Genomic DNA, 16,908 nt, shown 5'->3' on the forward strand with positions numbered 1-16,908 from the left:
AGAAGCCCACATCCCTAAGGTCCCTATAAAACAAGTACATACTCCCTGGGTCCTGGTCAATAATTTGGGTTCTGGACAACCCCGCAACCTCTCCTCATCAGAATGATGAGAAGGAGAAATCCCCCCCCCAGGAAAGAAAAGACAATGAGTCTGTGGCCTCTGCCACAGAACTAATGGATATGGATATAACCAAATTATCAGAAATGGTTCGGAGTAACAATGGTCAAGATGATGTGTAGACTTGAAAAAAAATTAACGAAAATATTAACAAAAATAGNAGATAATGAGTCTGTGGCCTCTGCCACAGAATTGGCCTCGGCCACAGAATTAATACATACGGATGTATCCCAATTATCAGAAATGGAATTCAGAGCAACAATGGTCAAGATGATGAGTAAACTTGAAAAAAGCATCAGAGAAAGCGTTGCTGAGAATATAGAATCCCTAAGGGCAGAAATGAGAGCGAATCTGACAGAAATTAAAAACTCAGTGGGCCAAATACAGTCAAAACTAGAGGCTCTGACGGCCAGGGTCACCGAGGCAGAGGAACGCGTTAGCGAATTGGAGGATGGGTTAGTAGAAGAGAAAGCTAAAATAGAAACTTGGCTCAAAAAAATCCACGCCCACGAATGTAGATTACGGGAGATTACTGACTCTATGAAACGATCCAATGTCAGAATCATCGGCATCCCTGAGGGGGTGGAGAAAAACAGAGGTCTAGAAGAGATATTTGAACAAATTGTAGCTGAAAACTTCCCTAATCTAGCAAGGGAAACAAGCATTCGTGTCCAAGAGGCAGAGAGGACCCCTCCCAAGCTCAACCACGACAAAACTACGCCACGTCACGTCATAGTGCAATTTGCAAATATTAGATCCAAGGATACGGTATTGAAAGCGGCCAAGGCAAGGAAATTTCTCACGTACCAAGGCAAAGGTATCAGAATTACGTCAGACCTGTCTACACAGACCTGGAATGAGAGAAAGGGTTGGGGGGGCATTTTTAAAGCTCTTCCAGAGAAAAACATGCAGCCTAGGATCCTTTATCCAGGAAGGCTGTCATTCAGAATTGATGGAGAGATAAAGACCTTCCAGGATCGCCAGTCATTGACCAATTTTGTAACCATGAAACCAGCCCTACAGGAGATATTAAGGGGGGTTCTATAAAAGTAAAAAGGCCCCAAGAGTGATACAAAACAGAAAGTCACGATCTATAGAAACAAAGACTTTACAGGTGAACATCCTTTTCTAACAGCTCTCTTTCATTTGTACTCCACTTTAAGGATATATTTCCTTAACCTGTTTCTTACTGATGGATATTTAGCTTAATTCCTGTTTTGCAATGCTGTGGTGGGTAAGTAAGGAAAGAGGAAGAGGTGGAAGGGCATTCTGGGCGGAGGAGGTGGCATTAGAGGAGTAAGGAGATGGAAGCTGGAATGGCCGTTTTGTCTGAGGAATTAAGGGAAGGTAGGCTATGGGCCAGGCACTGTCTTCCCACCACAGGCAGGGAGGGCAGTGTCCCCATTTTGTGGATGAGGGCACTGAGACCCAGAGAAGGGAAGCAGGATTTGATGCACATAACACCTGTGAGAGACAGAGCTGGAACTCAAACCTGGGCTGACTAGAGGCCAGGGTGCCATCCTTTCCCTGCTGAGGGAGGCAAGAGATACGTGTGTCTAGAGAGAGGCAGGGACAGAGAAGACTGAAGACTCAACGACAGTGGAAAAACAGGCCTTGTGCAAGCAGGAAATGACAAGTATTCAGGGCCTGTGTGAGAAGTCCTCTGCTTCAGTCTTGGGGATCTTGGTGATCACAGGGAGGTGGCCCTGAAAGTTTCACTGAAAGTTGGAAATCTGGACTCAGACTGCGTTTCCTACCTGATGCCTCTTCTGTAATAACCCCTCGTTTTCCAGAATCGCTGCACTGTGCCAGTGGATCAGGCCTCTGAGTCACTGCTGAAAAGCAAAGCCTGCTTTGGAGCTGAAAACCTCATGAGGGTTTTGGGGAACTATTGCCGCCTTGGTGAAGTGCGCACCCATATCCGTGTGGGTGTTGTGGGTGAGACCTGTGGGGAGCTCATGGGGCCCAGGCTCCTTCCTTGGGCAGGGGTTTCACTGGGCAAAGGATTCTGGGAGCTTTGTGTTACCCCTCTGGGAAGAGAGGAGCAGTTCAGGAACAGTTTAATGATTTGTAATACATACTGATGGGCATAGGAAGGTGTACTGAGAATCACCACCATGCATTGAGTATTAGAATCATGGACCAAATACACAGGGTTATGCTTGGATTTGGTGCCATCTCATCCTACCAGAGCTGTGGGTGGTGGTGGAGAGGAGTGAACATATCTTTGACAGATAAGAACACTGAGGCCCAGAGAAGGGAAAGGGACTTGTGGGGATCAGCCCTCTGTGAGATGAGATAGAGCTGATACTCAAACCTGGGCCTATCTGGAACCCAGGGCACTGAGGGAAGGATGATGGGGGAGAGAAAAGGGAAATTGAGAGAAGCAGAGATAGACTGTCAGGGAGAGGAAGTGAAGCCAAAAGAGTCATTGGAGAGAGCTGGACGCTAAGAAAAAGGTATAGATATACAGACCTGAATAGACATAGAAAAAGAACTGGGAAATGATGGGATTGATGGGGAGTGGAAAGGAAAGATGGATTTAAGTGACAGAGGTGTGCCGAGAGAGGGGGATAATGATCACAAAAAGATACCAGAAGGACTATGAAGACCTGCAGAGAGAGACATAAGAGGGCTAGATACTTTATGCATGTAAAGAGGCAGACACGCGTACCAAAGAAACAATGAGAGAGGGACACCTAGGTGGCTTAGTGGGTTAAGCATCTGCCTTTAGCTCAGGTCATGATCCCAGGGTCCTGGGATCGAGTTCTGCATCGGGCTTCTTGCTCAGCAGGGAGCCTGCTTCTCCCTCTGCCTGCTCCCCCTGCTTGTGCAGAGGGGATAGATAGATAGATAGATAGATAGATAGATAGATAGATAAATAAATGAATGAATAAATAAATAAATAAAATCTTTAAAAAAGAAAAAACGATGAGAGAGACAGGCAGACACAAGAGATAGACAGATTCAGAGAGAGAGAGGTGCACATGGAAGGGGCCAGGAACAAAGAGGTAGACATGGAGGAACACAGACCTGCGAATACATGCGGATCCACAAATACATATATGGATCCGTACTTGTGCAGACATGGCCAGCCCAGAGGCAACACACGTGCAGACCCTTCCCATATACTCACCCCAGCTCTGCTCCCCGCAAGCAAGTAGAGGCACAGAGAGACACGTGTGCCCGGATATACTGGTTCCCCCCACACAGAGATTGATGTACAGAGACTTCCACACATGAGGGGCTCACACACGCAGGTACATCCATAAGAGAGTTGTCTGTGGGGTCACCTGGGTGGCTTAGTTGGTTAAGCATCTGCATTCAGCTCAGATCAAGATCTCAGGGTCCTGGGATCGAGGCCCACATCGGGCTCCCTGCTCAGTGGGGAGTTTGCGTCTCTCTCTCTCCCTCTGCCCCCTCCCCCCCACTAGTGCTCTCTTTCTCAAATAAATAAAACCTTTAAAAAAAGAGAGGACAGTCTTTGCATAAATTCTGGCACACAGAGAAGGAGAATGGTGAGAACAAGAGACCTGGTGAGGGGGGTAGCACACAAAGACATCCACAGGCCTAGAGGTCCTCACAGATGCTTGAACAGAAAACATGCACCACAGGCAGACCAGCTGCTCAGAGAGACTGACGTCTGGAGAGGGCTCTTCACCCGCCACCAGGTGAATTTTACAGCAGGACAGCTGGTTCTCTTGTTTCACAGAAATTTCCTGATGTCTGCCCTCTGTTGGATCGTGTTACAGAGGCTTTGCATTGAGCACCTTTTCCAGGCTGGTTGTAAGTGGGAGGGAGTGTCATATCTAGAGAGAGCGACATGTCTACCCAGCATGCTCACAAATGGAGGAAAGGTTAGGCCATGTTAGGGCTTGGTCAGGTCCTGGGTTGGGAAGGCAGGAGGCCAGGTTCTGGTTTTGGCCTCCCCGTAGCTTGGTCGTTGTTCCTGCCTGGGCTGCCCACATACATGCCGGCCCAGATGTTCCTGAGGGTCCTTCCTGCCCTCAGCCATCTGCCGCTCCTTTGTAGGTCTTCCTAATGTTGGGAAGAGCAGCCTGATCAACAGCCTGAAGCGCAGCCGTGCATGCAGTGTGGGAGCCGTTCCTGGCATCACCAAGTAAGCGCCTGCCTGCTCCCCCACTCCACAGCTCCTTGACCCTACCATTCCGCCATTTCTCATAACTTCAGCTCTTGCCCTTTTCCTTATCTTGGCCCAGTCTCTGATTCTTCCCTGGGCACAGGAGTCTCACTAACACCCTCATTGACCTGGTACACCCTAGGTGCGGGCCAGGCACAGAGCTGGGTGCTTCCCTACTTAGCTCCTTGAAGTCTCTTAGCAGCCATGCAAGATTGGGCTATAGATAAGTAACTCCACTTCCTAGATGAAGCAGCAGAGGCTCAGAGAGTCAGAAGGTTACCCACAGCCCTGCAGCTCAGTCCCCTTGGCAGGGACTAGACTAGAATTAGTCCCAGGTGTGTAGGCCCCAGAGCCCCCAGCCCCACATCTGTTCATCTTCATCTGTATGCTTTCTGCCCCTCACCCCTCCCAGCTGTGTGCCTGGGGCCTAGGGGATCCCAGATACATCCCAGCTTATCAGTGTCTTGCATTCTCTCTTATCTCCTCTTCTTGTCCTAGGTTCATGCAGGAGGTCTATCTGGACAAGTTCATCAGGCTGCTGGATGCCCCAGGCATTGTCCCAGGACCGAACTCAGAGGTGGGCACCATCCTGCGCAACTGCGTCCATGTGCAGAAGTTGGCAGACCCCGTGACCCCGGTAGAGACCATCCTGCAACGCTGTAACCTGGAGGAGGTACAGAAAGCTCTTGCTCATGCCCTGCCCTACTCTAAGGGCCCTTCAGTTTTCCTTATGATTTCTTTTCTCTCTCTCCACCAGATTTCCAACTATTATGGCATCTCTGGGTTCCAGACCACCGAGCACTTTCTGACTGCGGTGGCTCACCGCTTGGGGAAGAAGAAGAAGGGAGGCATATACAGTCAGGAGCAGGCAGCCAAAGCTGTTCTGGCTGACTGGGCGAGGTGAGGAGAGGGCTAGGGGTAAAGGTGGACCTGCCGAGAGTCAGGCTCCACAAAGGGGTACATCTATGTTTATTGCAGTGGTGCGGCAGCCTGACAGCCTGTTTCTCAGGGCAGGGGAAGGCCAAGGCACTAGGTCATGTCCCCATCAGGAATTTATGGCCAGTGACTATCTAGCAACTCAGTCTCTTGTTGTTCGGGAGCTACTGTGGGTTTTCTTGGTGTTCCTTCATTGTTTCTGACTTGGGAACTCATCCTCTCTTCGATTGGTCATTTGTTCTCTTAATGACATCACCGATTTCCTCCCATCTCCCAATGCAGTGGGAAGATTAGCTTCTATACACTCCCACCTGCCACCCACACTCTGCCTGCCCATCTCAGTGCTGAGATCATCAAGGAGATGACCGAAGTCTTTGATATTGAGGATACCGAGCAGGCCAATGAAGACACCATGGAATGTAAGTAGGGGCAAGTGGACTGGCCTGCCTGGTACTTTGCCTTGCCCTGGATGGGAGCCACACAGACCCAATAACAAATCCCATGTTTGATCTTCCCCTGCCCTGGCCCTATTCTGGGTTCGGGAAAATTATTTAACCAACTCTAAGCTTAATGCTTTCTCCCACAAGGTGGAGAATTCTAATCTGGGCCATGGGGGTGGTTGTGGGGTATTGGTAGATAGGAAAAAAAGCCAGCAAAGTACTGTGTACACAGTGAGGGGCTCAGGAAATATGAGGGTCCTTTCCCCATCTCCTGGGACCTGGAGTGGACTAAGATACTCCTCTCCAAAACCCCTTCCATCATGTTGCCCTAGGCTTTGCCTCAGCTACTGCATGTCTAGTCCTAGATTTTTGTTCTCACCCCCATTGGCGGGGAGGCATCTGTATAAGTACCGTGTGTTAACCGATTGTGCCACTGGAGCTCCGGCAGGGAGGCATCTGAGTCACAGAAAGCTGGTATTTCCTGAATGGTGCATGTGCATGTGCATGGTCAGTGGTCTAAGAACTGTCCCAGCTCGGAGTAGCTGGTTAGAAGAATGGAGTGGCTAGAGTCAAATTCACGTTTTGTTTCTTGTTAGCTCTGTGATGCTGCATAAATTACTTCATTTCTCCATGTCTCAATGGAGACATGAATCTGTAAAATGGGAATAGTAGTACTCACCCAGTAAGATGGTCATGAAGACTTATTTAATATGTAAAAACACTCACAGCAGTGCTGCCTTAGAGGACATGCTTGGTGAATATTAGTTGTTATGAAGATGATTGTTTGCGGGGGTACAGAGGTGTGCTTTGAGAAACTCCTGTAGGAGATTTGTTCTCTTCAAGTACTACCATCTGTAGCCTTGGCTTATGGCTCCTCCCCCACCTTGGAAAGGGGCCCAGTGCTCTCTAGGCCTGTCTGTGGACACTTGGGCAGTGGAAAAATCCTGGCTGGCCTGGCTTCTGGTTTCTCTGTTTCTCTTGAGGGCCACTAGCTTTCCTTCTCTGGGCCTTTTAGTGTCCTTAGATTATAGATGAGGACAAGAGGACTTGCTTGCTTCAGAGTTTATTCCCCATGTGGCTTCTGGCGAGTCAGTTCTCTTTCTGAACTTTACTTCCCTCTTCTGCCAAGTGGGTAGTTGGGAGGAATTGGAGCTCACATTCCTATGATACTTGACCCTGGCTGCATGTGAGGGCAAGAGGGGCTCCATCACTGAGAATGTGCTTTGGCAGAAGATTGAGGTCTGGGAAATCGAGGAGAGGAAGAGGTTAATGGTGAGGGTTTCCTAGGGGAGTTAGCCCTAATATTGTATCTTGAAGAGTCAGTAGGAATTAGAGGAAGGGTATGGGGGGAGATTTTAGAAGTAGGTGGGAGGATAGCGTGGGCCCAGGGTAATGGGTACATTAATGGTTTGCAGTGGAGGGCAACTCTAGGCAAGGGGCCAGAGGGAGGGGGAGAGAGGCCTGGTCCTGAGGAAGGAAACCCAGTGGCTGTCACTTACTGAGCAGTGTCTCAGGGCAGTGCATTTCAGGTATCCTCTGCTGTGACAGCAGCCCCATGTCATAGGCTGTGGTGTGCTCACTTTCCAGATGAGGAAGCTAAGGCTCCAAGACCAGCTCCCAGCAGACAAATGCCCTACTGCAAAACCCATGCCTTTAATCCTTTGTCATGTGGCCTCCCATCAGGAATGAAAGAGCCTTCCCTCCCAACTCCCTTAGGCAGTGTCCACATATCCTTTCCACTGAGTCCTGAATGGGTAGAGGGGCCTGGCAGCAGGGGGGAGCTAGGGCCCTGACAGTGGTGTTGGTTGTGTTAAAGGCTTGGCCACTGGAGAAGCAGATGAACTGTTGGGTGACATGGACCCACTTGAAATGGAGATCAAGTGGCTACATTCTCCGATGATGAAAATAGCAGATGCCATGGAAAATAAAACCACTGTGTATAAGGTACCCGTCCCCTTTCTTCATGGTAACCCTCTTCTCTACCCAAGGCTCTGGGGAGTGGTTGGTCCCCTCTGCCTGGCTCCCACAAGGTCTGCCTATAATGGTGGGGAAATGTAGGTCATTCATTCACTCCCTGTGGGCCCCCTGGGCGTCAGGTGGTGTGTATCCTTTACCAGGCAATGGCAGGTCCAAGGAGGAGGCATGCTTTCTCAAGCAGCTTTTCCAGCCCGGCTGCAGCCTAGAAAACAGGTATCCCCATTCAGTCACTCAGTTGTTCAAGTTGCAAACCTGGGTACCCCTGACTCTTCCCTCCAACTAGCATCCGGTATCCCAGACAGTCAGTCAGCAAGTCCTATGGCTTCTCCCTCAAACTCTCTTGAGAAGCTGTCAGCTTCTTTCAGTCCCTATCATTTCTATAACCCTAGTCTAAGCTTCTAACCCTTTCTCGAGAACCTGGACATATGTCCCATGATTTCTAATAGCCCAATCTGACCATGTCACCTCTCCTGTTATGGCTCCCCAGTACCTATGTGATCGAGTCAATATGCCATGCCTGTGATTCCTGGAGGCTTTTTCAGCTTCTTCAGCCAGTCTCCCTGTCTCTGCCCTTCGGGAGGCCACAGTTTAGTGGGTTTCACATACAGACCTCTACACTGTTATGGGAGGTACACAGACTAGGGGTGGGGGCAGAGCTTGGGAAAGCATGAATCCGACGGCTCTAACCTGTATACTACTTGTGAGTCAGGGAAGTCTTCCTGAAGGCCTTGATCCTTGCGCCACTTCTTGGAGGCTGAGGAATTCTCTGGACAAGGGGGGCAGCAGCCCGTGGCTAGGAGGTCAGCCAGTGCTTATGCCGTGGCACAAACAGAGAGAGTGGTGTTTTGGGGAAATGTTAGTGTGGGGTGGTTGAAATGAGTCAAGGAAAAATGAATCTGGAATCAGAGCATAGCAGTCCTTGAGTTAGACTGTAAACCATGGGGATTAGGAAAACACTGAAAATCAGTTATTCTTTTCTGTCAAAGGGTTTTCTATTTTTCCCCATTTTGTTTATTTAAAATATTTTTCCCTTTTATTTACTTTTTGACTAGGTAGTATGTGTTATGTGCTATAAAATTTAAAAGGTACTAAAGGGTATACAGTGAAAAGTAAGTTTCTCTCTTGCAAGTGTCTCCCAGTCACCTTGTCGCCCCCTTGGAGGCAGTCACTGTTAGCAGACTTGAATGTCTTTTTCATAGCTATTCCATCTTTATGCACATGCATATATACATACATGCAGATACAGAGATTTATTTTAATTCAAATAATAACACGCTATTTGTATTGTGCATTTTGCTTGTTTCACTTACAAATTCATCTTGTAGATTGTTCCACGTGATTGCTTAAAGAGCCATCCTTTATTTTGATGGCTATGTAGTATCTGGAAGGGTTTTTTTTAAATAATAATATTTTTTTATTATATTATGTTAGTCACCATACAGTACATCCCTGGTTTTCGATGTAAAGTTCCATGATTCATTACTTGCGTATAACATCCAGTGCACCATGCAATACGTGCCCTCCTTACTACCCATCACCAGCCTATCCCATTCCCCCACCCCCCTCCCCTCTGAAGCCCTCAGTTTGTTTCTCAGAGTCCATAGTCTCATGCTTCATTTGCCCTTCTGATTACCCCCTTTCTTTATCCCTTTCTTCTCCTACTGATCTTCCTAGTTCTTATGTTCCATAGATGAGAAATCATATGATAATTGTCTTTTTCTGCTTGACTTATTTCACTCAGTATTATCTCCTCCAGTGCCGTCCATGTTGCAGCAAATGTTGAGAAATCGTTCTTTCTGATAGCTGAGTAATACTCCATTGTATATCTGGACCCTATCTTCTTAATCTAGTCATCTGTTGAAGGGTATTTCGGCTCCTTCCACAATTTAGCTATTGTGGACAATGCTGCTATGAACATTGGGGTGCATATGGCCCTTCTCTTCACTACGTCTGTATCTTTGGAGTAAATACCCAGTAGTGTAATTGCAGGATCATAGGGTAGCTCAATTTTTAACTTTTTGAGGGACCTCCACACTGTTTTCCAGAGTGGCTGTACCAACTTGCATTCCCACCAACAATGCAGGAGGGATCCCCTTTCTCCACATCCTCTCCAATGATTGTTGTTTCTTGCCTTGTCAATTTTGCCATTCTAGTCCATAGTCTCTCATGTTTCATTCCCCCTTCTGACTGATTACCCCCTTTCTTTATCCCTTTCTTCTCCTACTGATCTTCCTAGTTCTTATGTTCCATAGATGAGAAATCATATGATAATTGTCTTTTTCTGCTTGACTTATTTCACTCAGAGCATTATCTCCTCCAGTGCCGTCCATGTTGCAGCAAATGTTGAGAAATCGTTCTTTCTGATAGCTGAGTAATACTCCATTGTATATCTGGACCCTATCTTCTTAATCTAGTCATCTGTTGAAGGGCATCTCGGCTCCTTCCATGATTTGGCTATTGTGGACAATGCAGCTATGAACATTGGGGTGCATATGGCCCTTCTCTTTACTACGTCTGTATCTTTGGGGTAAACACCCAGTAGTGCAATGGCTGGGTCATAGGGTAGTTCAATTTTTAACTTTTTAAGGGACCTCCACACTGTTTTCCAGAGTGGCTGTACCAACTTGCATTCCCACCAACAATGTAGGAGGGATCCCCTTTCTCCACATCCTCTCCAACAATTGTTGTTTCTTGCCTTGTCTATCTTTGCCATTCTAACTGGCGTAAGGTGGTATCTCAGTGTGGTTTTGATTTGAATTTCCCTGATGGCTAATGATTTTGAACATTTTTTCATGTGTCTGTTAGCCATTTGTATGTCTTCATTGGAAAAGTGTCTGTTCATATCTTCTGCCCATTTTATGATTTGTTTATTTGTTTCTTGTGTATTGAGTTGGAGAAGTTCTTTGTAGATCTTGGATACCAGTCTTTTATCTGTGGTGTCCTTTGCAAATATATTCTCCCATTCCGTGGGCTGTCTCTTAGTTTTTTTGACTGTTTCCTTGGCTGTGCAGAAGCTCTTTATCCTGATAAAGTCCCATAAGTTCATTTTATCTTTTATTTCTCTTGCCTTTGGAGATGTGTCGTGAAAAAGGTTGCTCTGGCCGATGTCATAGAAGTTGTTGCCTATGTTCTCCTCTAGAATTTTGATGGATTCCTGTCTCACATTGAGGTCTTTCATCCATTTGGAGTTTATTTTTGTGTATGGTGTGAGAGAGTGGTCAAGTTTCATTCTTTTGCATGTAGCTGTCCAATTTTCCCGGCACCATTTATTGAAGAGACTGTCTTTTTTCCACTGGATGTTTTTTCCTGCTTTGTCAAAAATTAGTTGCCCAAAGAGCCGAGGGTCCATTTCTGGGTTCTCTATTCTGTTCCATTGGTCGATGTGTCTGTTTTTGTGCCAGTACCATGCTGTCTTTGTGATCACAGCTTTGTAGTACAACTTGAAATCCGGCATTGTGATGCCCCCAGCTTTGTTTTTCCTTTTCAACAATTCCTTGGCGATTCGGGGCCTTTTCTGATTCCTCACAAATTTAAGGGCTGTTTGTTCTAGTTCTTTGAAAAATGTCATTGGTATTTTGATCAGGGATAGCATTGAAAGTGTAGATTGCCTGGGTAGCGTAGACATTTTAACTATGTTAATTCTTCAGATCCATGAGCATGGTTTTCCATCTTTTTGTGTCTTCAGTGTCTTTCAAGAGTGATTTGTAGTTTCTAGAATATAGATCCTTTACGTCTCTGGTTAAGTTAATTCCAAGATAACGTATGATTTTTGGTGCTATTGTAAATGGGATGGATTCCCTAATTTCTCTTTCTTCAGTCTCATTGTTCATGTATAGAAATGCAACTGATTTCTGAGCATTGATTTTGTATCCCGCCACATTACTGAATTGCTCTATAACTTCTAGTAGTTTGGGTGTGGATTCTTTTGGGTTTTCCATATAGAGTATCATGTCATGTGTGAAGAGAGACAGCTTGACTTCTTCTTTGCCGATTTGGATACCTTTTATCCCTTTTTGTTGTCTGATTGCTGTTGCAAGGACTTCTAGTACTATGTTGAATAAAAATGGCGAGAGTGGGCATCCTTGTCGTGTTCCTGATCTTAAGGCTCCCAGCTTTTCCCCATTGAGAATGATATTTGCTGTAGGCTTTTCATAGATGGTTTTTATGCAATTGAGGAATGTACCCTCTTATCCTACACCCTGAAGGGTTTTAATCAGGAAAGGATGCTGTATTTTGTCAAATGCTTTTTCTGCATCTGTTGAGAGAATCGTGATTTTTTGGCCTTTTTCTTTTTGATATAATCTATCACACTGATAGGATTTGCGAATGTCGAACCACCCTTGCATCCCAGGGATGAATCTTTGCTTTTCCATTGTTCACCGTCAAGAATGACCTTCCCATCAATAGAAGCATATTGGCACTGCCTTCTCCACAACCTCTGCCACTTATGCTGTGTCTTTCTGGTGGGCACTTAACACACTCTGACTTGGCTTGTGGTGTGGGTTGGTTATATCCTCTTTTAGACCAGTTGATTCTCAAAGATGGGACTGCACCCTACTCATTTCTCAGCATTTTCCCACGTGGAGCTGGGCACAGAATAGGCATCAGAAAATACTTGTTAAATTGAGTATGACTTTGTAGGGTCATTTGAGGAAAGAATCATAATACCAATTGTCACTGATCAAGTAACTCTGCTTTTTTATTCTTGTAACAGCAGTGCAAGCTACCCATTGTCTACCCCATTTGACAGATGAGCCAGCTGCAGCTGAGAAATTAATTAAGCACCTTCTTGTTTGTGATGGAGCCGGACTTGGAGCTTAGTTCTGCTTGGCTTCAGGCTTCCTGTTTATTATTATTATTATTATTATTATATTATGTTACTCACCTTACAGTACATCCCCGGATTCCGATGCAAAGTTCGATGCTTCATTAGTTGCATATAACACCCAGTGCACCATGCAATATGTGCCCTCCTTACTACCCATCACTGGCCTATCCCATTCCCCCACCTCCCTCCCCTCTGAAGCCCTCAGTTTGCTTCTCAGAGCCCATAGTCTCTCATGCTTCATTCCCCCTTCTGATTACCCCCCTTTCTTTATCCCTTTCTTCTCCTACCGATCTTCCTAGTTCCTATGTTCCATAGATGAGAGAAATCATATGATAAATTGTCTTTCTCTACTTGACTTATTTCACTTAGCATTATCTCCTCCAGTGCCGTCCATGTTGCAGCAAATGTTGAGAATTCGAGGCTTCCTGTTTTTAACCAAACCTGTCCCTGTCACCTCTGCAGAAGTCTTTGGTGGTATTCTGGGGGCCCAGACCTCACTGTTGTCCTCTCTCTCTCTCTCTCCAGATTGGAGATCTCACTGGGTATTGCACCAATCCGAATCGACATCAGATGGGGTGGGCTAAACGTAATGTGGACCACTACCCCATGAACAATAGCACGGTGAATGTCTGCCCTGTGGACCGCCGCCCAGTGCTGCAGAGGATCATGGAGACAGACCTCCTGCAGCAGGGCCAGGCTCTTGCATCTGCCTTGAAGAATAAGAAGAAGATGCAGAAGCGTACTGGTGGGGGCACCTGACCATACCCCTTGTCCCCATGCTCCAAAAAGCACCCACTTGGGCCCTGATTAGGAGCTCCTGAGTGAGCATGTCCATGTGTCCAGTGCCCAGCTATCCCTGGTTAAGGGGCAGAGATGGGTTAGGAGGCTCATCTACTAGCACAGTGGTTCTCAGACTTCACCTTATTATGAGAATTGCCTGGAAGGCTTGTTAAAACAGATTTCTGGGACCCACCCCCAGAGTTTCTGATTGAGTATTTTGGCCATAGGGCCTGAGAATTTGTGTTCCTGGTTGATGCTGATTTGCTCTTCTGGGCACCCCACTTGGAGAGCCATTGTTCTAGTCTGTGTGTCAAATAGCCACCATTTATTTCTTAGCTGGTTTCTCTGGGTTAGGAAGCTTATAGGTTATATGTAATGTTTACTTTATCCATAGGCAGTATACTCAAAATTGAAAACATACAAAGGGATATAGAGTGACATGTTTCTCTCCTTCCAGTTTCCCAGTCATCTAGGCCTCCTCACAGAATGACCAGTTAATTTCTTCTATCTTCATGCCTGAGATAGGTAGACAGGCAAATACCTATATATTTTTTGTTCTCTCTTTCTGTGCAAACACTAGTCCCCTGAACACACAGTTTTGCCACATCATGTTTCCATTTAATGGCAGTTTACAAAAGAACTTCCTCCTTCATTTTAATGGTGGTCTGTTGTGTGGTTGGCTGATTTAGGTCTTCATGCTATACTAATCTTCACCAACTCATTGCAAGTCTTATCCCCATTTGGTAAGTGAGGAAACTGAGGCCCAGAGACATTAAATGACACACTCAAGGTGAAACAACTAGTATTTAATGGAGCCAAAATGTAAACCTGGGATTGATTGACCCCATAAGCCCAATTCTTTGCTCTTGGCCTGGTTTCACACTGAGTGCTGGGAATCCAGGGATGTATTGCTCTTGAACTCCTGGTCTTATAAAGGAGTGAGGAGGAAGTAAGAAAACAGATGTTGGCAACACAGTATTCACAGACATAGAAGGCAGAGCGAGGAAACCTTAACTCAGCCTGGTGAACCTAACCCGGATGGTGGTGGGGTAGGGGTGATCAAAGAAGGCTTCCTGGAGGAGATGATGTCTGAGGGGAATCCTGAAGACGAGCAGGGTATGGCTGGAGGATGGGAGGTGAGCATTCAGGCTTAAAGCCTCTACTTCCATGCTGCCTCTTTGCTGTGAGAACTTTGAAGGTAATGGCTGAGTGCTAAGCTCAACACAGTAAAAGAAAATTGCTGTTGGGATACTAGGAAGGGATAAAAATACTTGGAGCCCAGTTGAGTCTGATACTCTGAGATAGAAGCTATATTGGGGTGATTATTTCAGAGATAGACAAATGGGTGTGCCTGTGAGATTGCATACTGGCTGCCAATACCCTCCACCCAATTGTTTTGTTTAGTGTTGGGGGCGAGTGAGCCAGTTTGGGAGTTTGATGTAGACCAAGGTCTACGCCAGCTCCTGCAGGTGTCCTATTGGCAAGCCAGCCACCAAGTGACTGCCTGTATTTCTTCATCTGCAGATAAACTCGCCAGCAAGTTATCTGATTCCATGATGTCTGTCCTCGACCTCTCTGGCAACGCTGATGACGGTGGTGACTGATCGACTAATCTCACCACCCCCTTGTCCCTCCAAGCACCAGTTCCAGTGGGATGGAATACAGATGAAATGGTGTGCTTCTCCCTGAAGTACCTGCATATTAAAAGAACTCCTCACCCACCATGCCCCTTCTCACTCTCCCTTCCATTCTTCCAAGAAAAAGAGTCCCAAGTGGCTGGAACTAGCAAACCCCATACCCTTTATTTAACCCCTACTCTGTTTTACAAGAGAAATAAAATTACTGTCAGATCCTTGATGCTAACAATTTATCCCTCATCCTGTAGGTTGGTCTGGTTGGAGGAGTAACTCTCACAAAACCGTCTCGAACAGCTAAATGTACAACTAGTGGTGAGACTGCTGGTAGACCTGGGGGTCCCTGGGAAGGCAATGATTTGTCAGTCTGCAACAGATCTCAGTGGAAAGACATTCCTGTGATGGGCTATGCATCTTCCACCATGTCTACAGATCCTCACCTGGGTGGCAGTGATGATAAGGGGAAACAGTAATGAGCCTTGTCTCTGGAAGGGTCTGGGGCTGGGATAGAGGGAAGAAGAGAACATAGGCCTGGCTGGTTGCTGAAGTGTGGTAAGCACCACCTTGTTTGCATGTAGGGAAAACAAGGTGCCTGTTGGTAGGGCGGCTAGATGTGTTTGGGGCAAACCATACCTTGGGGCATTTTTTTTCCTTTTTTTAAAAAAAAATTATTAGAAAGCATGAGAAGGAGTGTCAGAGGGAGAAGCAGACTCCCTGCTGAGCAGGGAGCTCAATGCAGGACTCCATCCTGGGACTCCAGGATCATGACCTGAACCAAACGCAGTTGCTTAACCAACTGAGCCACCCAGGTGCCCCCTTGGGGGCATTTCTGGGCTCACTGGGTTGGAGGAATCCCTTGGACTGAGGCATTCTGGCTGGGTCCCACCCTTCCATGACTACTACTCATCCAGCACCAGTGTTTGAATTCCATGATTCAAAAGGGTTCTGGTACCATTTATTCACAGCCTGCCTCAAGGGAGCTGCTGTATTGGGGGTGCATTGGCTGAAGTCATTATACTCTCTTAAATATAGTTAGCTACCTCTGGGGGGCCTACGCCATCAGACAAAGGTAGTGTCAAGGGACCCTCAGGAAGGGACTGGAGTAGATGGCAGCAGGAACACAATCTTCTTACTTTACCAGGGTTTGTTTGGGTTGTGCACATGACCTCTGTCCCAGCAATCTGCCTGAAATGGAACATATTTGAAGGGAGTGGCTGTTCGATCACTTGTCTTTTCCCCTTACCCCAAACTTCCACATCGTCTTTGGACTCATAGCTACATCTTAGTCTTGCCTCATGCTGTCACCCCCTAATTTACCTATGCAAATTCTAAGAGCAGAACCACAGGATGCACTGGAGTACTGGGCTGCAGGCTGATTGGCGGGATGTGCAGCCCACTTCTGCATTCTGGGGCAGCCAAAGAAGAGAAAATTGCACCAAACCCTGAAAACCTGTTAGCTACTTTAACCCTCAATATAGCTCTGCCAGTAAGGGATTAGTCTCCTCATATGAAAGATAAACAGGCTCAGGAAGCTGTTACGACATACCCAAAACATATTAAGTGTTGGTACCAGGACTGGAACCCAGGTGTGATCAAAGCTGTGTGCACGTTCTTTCCTCTGTATTGTATTGTCGTCTTAACATTGATTAAGCACCTCCTGTGTGCCAGTCTCTATCATCAAGCCCTTTAAATACATTATTTTTTCAGTTTTTTTAAAAAAAATACAGTTTTGCTAAAATTCCACTTCAAGTCCCTTTGGATGGGGTCCAACTTATTTCACACTATCTTATCAAACTCTCAGGTAAATGATGTTATAATGAAAAATTGGATACTAAGGTAAGTCCGTTGTTTACAACTTACATGGCATTTCATAGTTGAGCGTTTAAAATGTTTTCCAGTGCTCCTAAGAGATACTGGTTAACTACTAGGCGTAAGAGGTATCTTGAGTAGGAAAGAGCATGGGAGGGCGCCTATCTGGCTCAGTCACTAGAGTATGCAACTTGCTCTCTTGGTGGATTCAAGCCCCATATCGGACATGGAGATTACTTAAAAGAA

The 16,908-nt window shown here is 46.3% G+C and overlaps 1 protein-coding gene across 4 annotated transcripts in view; it reads left to right on the top strand.

Moving 5' to 3' along the window:
* GNL3L (G protein nucleolar 3 like) overlaps nt 1-15,082 on the top strand; it is a 31,315-nt gene extending 16,233 nt beyond the window's left edge. For all 4 annotated transcript variants that reach the window (XM_002929670.4, XM_019810373.2, XM_034648957.1 and 1 more), the window contains 8 exons: nt 1,911-2,055; nt 4,150-4,237; nt 4,757-4,931; nt 5,016-5,158; nt 5,477-5,613; nt 7,451-7,578; nt 12,965-13,184; nt 14,744-15,082. In XM_002929670.4, the coding sequence (XP_002929716.1) occupies nt 1,911-2,055; nt 4,150-4,237; nt 4,757-4,931; nt 5,016-5,158; nt 5,477-5,613; nt 7,451-7,578; nt 12,965-13,184; nt 14,744-14,823 (1,116 nt within the window). In that variant the 3' untranslated portion in view covers nt 14,824-15,082. The remainder of the gene's footprint in view (nt 1-1,910; nt 2,056-4,149; nt 4,238-4,756; nt 4,932-5,015; nt 5,159-5,476; nt 5,614-7,450; nt 7,579-12,964; nt 13,185-14,743) is intronic.
* Nucleotides 15,083-16,908: the final 1,826 nt, after the last annotated feature.

Source organism: Ailuropoda melanoleuca, chromosome X (assembly GCF_002007445.2).
Source record: "Ailuropoda melanoleuca isolate Jingjing chromosome X, ASM200744v2, whole genome shotgun sequence".
NCBI lineage: Eukaryota > Metazoa > Chordata > Mammalia > Carnivora > Ursidae > Ailuropoda > Ailuropoda melanoleuca.